Source organism: Armigeres subalbatus, chromosome 3, assembly GCF_024139115.2.
Source record: "Armigeres subalbatus isolate Guangzhou_Male chromosome 3, GZ_Asu_2, whole genome shotgun sequence".
Classification (NCBI taxonomy): domain Eukaryota; kingdom Metazoa; phylum Arthropoda; class Insecta; order Diptera; family Culicidae; genus Armigeres; species Armigeres subalbatus.
Genome location: NC_085141.1, coordinates 117,763,103 through 117,769,243, shown reverse-complemented (window position 1 = coordinate 117,769,243; position 6,141 = coordinate 117,763,103). Strand labels below are relative to the sequence as shown.

At 41.7% G+C, this 6,141-nt stretch overlaps 1 protein-coding gene across 1 annotated transcript; it reads right to left on the bottom strand.

Moving 5' to 3' along the window:
- Positions 1 to 1,422: 1,422 nt before the first annotated feature.
- Positions 1,423 to 3,873, bottom strand: LOC134221914 (uncharacterized). Its single transcript, XM_062701079.1, has 2 exons — positions 3,849 to 3,873; positions 1,423 to 2,646 (listed from the first exon to the last, which is right to left on the bottom strand). The coding sequence occupies exon 2, from the start codon at positions 2,629 to 2,631 to the stop codon at positions 1,423 to 1,425; it is 1,209 nt and encodes a 402-aa protein (XP_062557063.1). The 5' UTR covers positions 2,632 to 2,646; positions 3,849 to 3,873.
- Between the last annotated feature and the right edge of the window lie 2,268 nt (positions 3,874 to 6,141).

The following is a 6,141-nucleotide window of genomic DNA, read 5'->3' as shown; positions in this document are numbered from 1 at the left end:
TGTTGCGTTCCCCAGCTCCACTCTTTAGCTGAAACCAAGCTCCACAGAGGGTTTGTAATGCATGCGAAATCTTGAATGTAGGGGCTGATGAATGAAGCAAGACCAAGGAAACTTCTTAATTCGGAGACAGTTTTTGGGTACCGGAATTGGCGAATGCTTTTGATTTTGGCTTCATCGATGTGGAAACCGTTCTCATCTAGTTCGTGACCTAGGAAACTGATACGAGTTTTATCCAATTCACATTTTTCCTCATTTAACGTAAGATTGTTCGACCTTAAAATCTCCATTACGCGAGCAACTGTGATATGCAACTCATCTAATGTCGCAGCGAATATTAAAATATCGTCAATGTATACTATAACATTGTCAAAATCCTTCAAAATACGAGTCATTTCCCTTTGGAATATTTCTGGCGCGCAGTTTACCCCAAACATCAATCTTGTGAAACGATACATTCCGTTTTCTGTAAGGAATGTCGTTAGATCCCGAGATTCCTTGCAAAGTTCGAGATGGTAATATGCGCTAGTGAGATCCAATTTTGAGAAAAACTTTGCTCCATGTAGTTTAACTTTCATGTCGTTCATCAAAGGAAGGGGATAATACTCGCGTTTTATGGCTCTATTCGGAGCCCGCATATTCACCACAAGCCTGAAGTCGTCTTTACCTTTAGCGACAGCAGACATACCACTAATCCATTGAGGTGCTTTCTCAACTCTTTCTATTATACCCCGGGCCTCCATTTCCTGTAGTCTCTGTTTGGCCGCCTGGCGGAATGCAGCGGGAACGTTGTAGTAAGCGTTTCTTTCTGGTGGAACGGATTTATCTACGCTAAACTTAACCATTACTCCGGGCATTTTCGGAAATATATCTGTTTTGTTTTGCTTCTCGCAATTATGCACTCTTGCACCGACTTCTAGCAAACGCATATCATTTGCCGTTTCACGTCCCAGTAACGAACGATTTCCATCCGGTATTACTAAGAATTCTGCGCTAACAATGGGTTTCCCAATGAAACTCGACTCCACTTTTGCTCTGAACACATGTTTCACTGCCATCGGTCTGTTTGCAGCAAAAGCACGAACTTCCGTTAATAGTGAGCGATCCACAAATTCAAGAGTAACAGACCCTTCGAAAACTCTTCCGACAATTTTTCCCAATCCTTACCACCAATCACGTTCACATCAGCTCCAGAGTCTACAAGAAACTGTATTGGTGTTGATGACCCAACTCGGCATTCTATAAGCACGTCTTCGAGAGTTAAAACGGAGACGCACTGCGAATTGAAAATAAATTGAAACGAATAGCAATTTCAGTTTTCCAACGATAATTCAATGTTTATTAATAATTAAAAGAACTTGTGAAACGAGTTTACAGTAAGCGAAGCAATAATGAACATAAGACAGTTTCTGTAGTGAAATAGATTTATACCTTCTCCTCAAATGGTCTCTTTGGGGACTGTTTCGGTGAATTCTGATTGGGCTCAGGCTGAAAACTTGCGCTCTTAACGGAACTGATACTCCTCTTTCGACAAGCTGCGGCAAAATGACCCTTCATTTTGCATACATTGCATCTCCTAGTTTTAGCCGGACACGATCGTGGGTCTGGGTGCGCTGTTCGATTGCATCTGTAGCACAGATTCGATCTTCCTTGCGTAGCTTCAGTCGAGTGTTGATCGACGTGGTTCGATCCGCGATATGCTCGTTTACGATTGGCGCCTGCTGGATAGACAATCCTGTTCACCGCAAACACCTCCGATTCAGCTGGACGCTCTTCGTCTGCCTTTTCATACGACTCATTACGAGTTGCCGCTTGTAGGATAACTCCGGTATCGTGCCCATAAGTACGCGCTGTTCTTGCCAGTTCTTGATTGGTCATACCCTTCAGAAGCTGTGTGCGAACGAATCTGTTCTGATCGTCCAAATGGTAACCACATGATCGAACTTTTTCCATTAGGCGTGCGTGGTAGCAAACTATTGATTCACCTTTAGCCTGATGCATCATCAAGAAGGCCTCATGTTCTGCAGAGCTGTCAGTCATTGTTCTTAAGTATTCGCCTATATTGCGTACGAAACTGTTGTAGCACAGGGGATCTTTTAAGTTGGGTCTTAGGCCAGCAGCACGTACTATCGTTTGCAACGATTCACCCATGGCGAGAAAAAGCAATTGAGTGCGTCGCATCGGATCGTTGGCATTGCTAAATGATGCTGCTATCTCGAATGTTTCCAAATATTTTTGCCAGGTTTCCCACATTTCTCTTGCCGGTACGTTGCTCGGGAACGGTTTGATATGGTCCCATCGAATATTGAGAGTTGGTTCTCGATTTAAATCGGCCGTTTCCGGTACGAACCAGGAGTTATCATTGCTTCGGCTAGTCTGTGAGCTTGCCCGGTCCTGTGCTCCGCGATGTTGATCCAAGATTGCTTGCGTTAGATCAACAAAGGCACGTTCCAAGCGATCCATCCTACCGCTGTCATTAGATTCTTTCGTATGATCGTTATGTATTTTTCTTGGATCTTCGTGACCATTGCTTTCTACGGTCTCAAACGCCAAGGGCTCCGGGACTGTATCTTCCGTACTAGAGTCGTCGCTGTCAAGTTCAATGGGAGCTCGAACGTATTGTCCTTTCGACATCTTTGCGCTTTATCCCTATCAATCAAGCAAAATATTCCTTTTTAGGACACACAGAAACTTCACTATTAAAAAGAAAGGGACACTTTCCGTATGCGAATATTAAGTAATAAGCAGTTCTATTATCAATACAGCCTGAGACAAGCGTAAAAACAGTCGTCCTAACATGCCACAATCTTCTGTTAAAGGTAAAACCAAGATAAGTGAATCTGATATTCGCTTTTATCGAAAAACAGTAAGATTGCATTGTATATTGTAAATTTATCTTGTAATCCGTTAACGTCGAAAAACAAGCCTTGCATTTGAGAAATTCCATTCGAAGTCACAATTATAAACCATAAGCACAACAAATAGTTGCTCCAATAAACTGGAGATCACTTGTAATTGCATCAGTGACCACGTTTTACCCTTCAGACAACCAGTGAGAATAGAGAAAACAAACACAGTTGCCTTGCATCCTGGAGATTCCCATCGGAATTCGATTGCCAAAAGGCCCCGTGGCATTCCTCCATGCTCCCGGAAACTGTCACCGACGAAAACAAACCAGTTGCCCCGATAAACATGAAATCATTTGCTAAATTGCATCAGTGGCCCCGTTTCATTCGTCAGAAAACCAGTGAGAATGGCGAAAACAAACACAGTTGTCCTGCGTCCTGGAGATTCCCATCGGAATTCCATTGCCAAAAGGCCCCGTGGCATTCCTCCACGCTCCCGGAAACTGTCACCGACGAAAACAAACCAGTTTCCCCGATAAACATGAAATCATTTGCTAAATTGCATCAGTGGCCCCGTTTCACTCGTCAGACAACCAGTGAGAATGGCGAAAACAAACACAGTTGCCTTCGTCCTGGAGATTCCCATCGGAATTCCATTACCAAAAGGCCCCGTGGCATTTCTCCATGCTCCCGGTAACTGTCACCGACGAAAAACAGTTGCCCTGATAAGCGAGAAATCATTTGCAAATTTTCATTAGTGGCCCCGTTTCACTCGTCAGACAACCAGTGAGAATGGAGAAAACAAACACAGTTGCCTTGCGTCCTGGAGATTCCCATCGAATTCAATTACCAAAAGGCCCCGTGGCATTTCTCCACGCTCCCGGAAACTGTCACCGACGAATCAAACACATTTGCCAAAGCTTAATAAATTTCACGTGTTTGCCCCTCTTTCGAACGAGGGAAAAATGCAGTCTTAGCATCACTGAATGAAAAGAAAGCACTCACCTTTATCGCCGGAAACAAAAGCTACTTCCGAAACGTCTCTTCCTCACACTATTTCTTTTTCACAAAATTTCTTTCACTTCACTTTAAAAAATTTCACTAAACTAAAAAATTACCGCAAGTCGTGTATGAAGGGCGACAGGTTTGGACAAAATTAAAAAAAAAATCAAAGCCGCATGGTTTCCAAAGAAAAAACGGCTGCTGGCAGGATCGCCATTTGTGACGCTTCAATCGTCCGCTTCAACCTGTCGCCCAGCACACACGACTTACCTGTTCGACGGATGGTACGAGAAAGAGGCCGACTTCCTCTCGTAGCAATGCTCGAGCTCTATGATGCCGACGCGCACATATCGCCGTTGAACGCCATGCCGTTGATGTGCCTCCTGTCGGTTACTACATTCGTAACGGGCGCAGGGGTGTGCGACCCCAATGCGTTATATTTACTGTAGGGTTACCAACTACCATCTCACACCGATCAAGAACAAGATTGCCAAATTCAAAATTTATTGTTTGAAGGTATAGTTTGTTTCCACGATATTTTTAAATTTTATGAAATGATAGACGCTGACAGATTACTCCATAATTATTTACTTCAATTATGACAAAAGATCAAATATGACTTTGTTGTACATATAAAAATGACTATAGCAACTGTGATTAATTTCACACATGATTTCAGGTCTAAAAATTGATCCATATGGCGGCACACCTGATTTTCTATCTGCCGTTGTAAATTTCAAAACAGCTTTGAATATTATTTTTAGGAATCTGATGCTGGTGCTCAGTTCCGTAAGAATAACATTTATATCGGGAATGCCAAACAAAAACCAAATAATTTTGTTTTAATCATTTTAATTCATTCAATAACACATTCACGGCTGTTTTTTTTTTGCCGGCAATAAATGTTTTTTTTTTAACTTTAATCTCACATAGAAGCTCCGTTTGTTGGTTTGCATTCGGCACCCTTATCCTTAATCTCTTCGGATACATTATCCCATTGGCTGTTTGGGAAATGTCACAAAAATCGGTTTCCACTGCGGAACCACTTCTTTCCGATCCAAACAGAGCGCGGCCATTGTACGTGAACCATGGAGTAAGAATAAGGCAAATGAACCCAACGTAGGTAGGCACAAAGACTCCGAAACACGCTTTATGAAATCCCTCTGAGGAGAGCACGAAAACAATCAAAATTCAATTCACGTACGAACCAAACAGACGAAAAAAAAAACAGAAAGATTGCTTTTCATTTTATGACAATTTTATTGCACGTCCTCGTCATGACCGGTCGAATCCGGAGCGCGTCCCACCGGAAGCCGAGACCCGGTCCCAGAACGAACGCTGCCTGGCGGTCCCAGCCAGCTGATCCGCTTCTTAGAAGATCATCAACCGAAACGAGTGGACTATAAAAATGTAAAATTGGGACGCCCGGTGAAAATCAAATTTTGTCTCGGTTTTCCCCCTGCAGAAATAACAAACCTTCCTACAGCGGAGCTGCGGTGGACCCGTGTCGAACTGTTGATAGACCAATTGGGAGGACGCCGAATGGGCCATTCTCTACCTCCACCCCATGCTTACGAAAGACGAACCTGTCCATCTCGCGGGACGCGTTCCTCGTTGTGCTTCGCCAGGAACGCAATCGAGGATGTGACATATCGTATTTTGATGAGCTTTTATAATATTTTCGTTCCCTGTCAAGTTTTATTTGCTTCGCTGACGGTTCGACAGCATTTGCGGCCATTTCCCAGAGGATTTGGAAACGATAGAACCGTGGCGCAGCAGAGAAGCAAATATGCCGAAGGCCATTCTAGAAATGATATTTCTTTGAAAATATTTTCGCTACCTTACTGAGATGAGTTTTGCCTTTCTCGGACAACTGCGTCGCAGTGAAAGACGATATAATCATTCATGGCAGCGAACTAAAATTTTCATAAAGAAATACAAAATTTCCTTAAATAATGCAAAAGTTCCATAAACAATTAGGAATTTTCCACAAAACAAAAATGGATTGACACTATTAAAAGCAAAAATTGCAATAATGAAAGAAATATTTTTCATAAGGAAATCAAAATTTTCCATTGAAAAAAAATTCAAATTTTCCATAAATAAACTTAATTTTAGCAATGAACAATTACAAAATTTCCAACAAAATAAATGTTTTTTTTTATTTTTCATTAAAAATTAAAAAAAAACCTTTCCACAAAATAATTAATAAATAGAAATAACAAAATAGGGAAATAATAAAATTTCCATATTTTTTTTTTAAATCAGTAAAATTAATTAAATTTTCTATGAACAA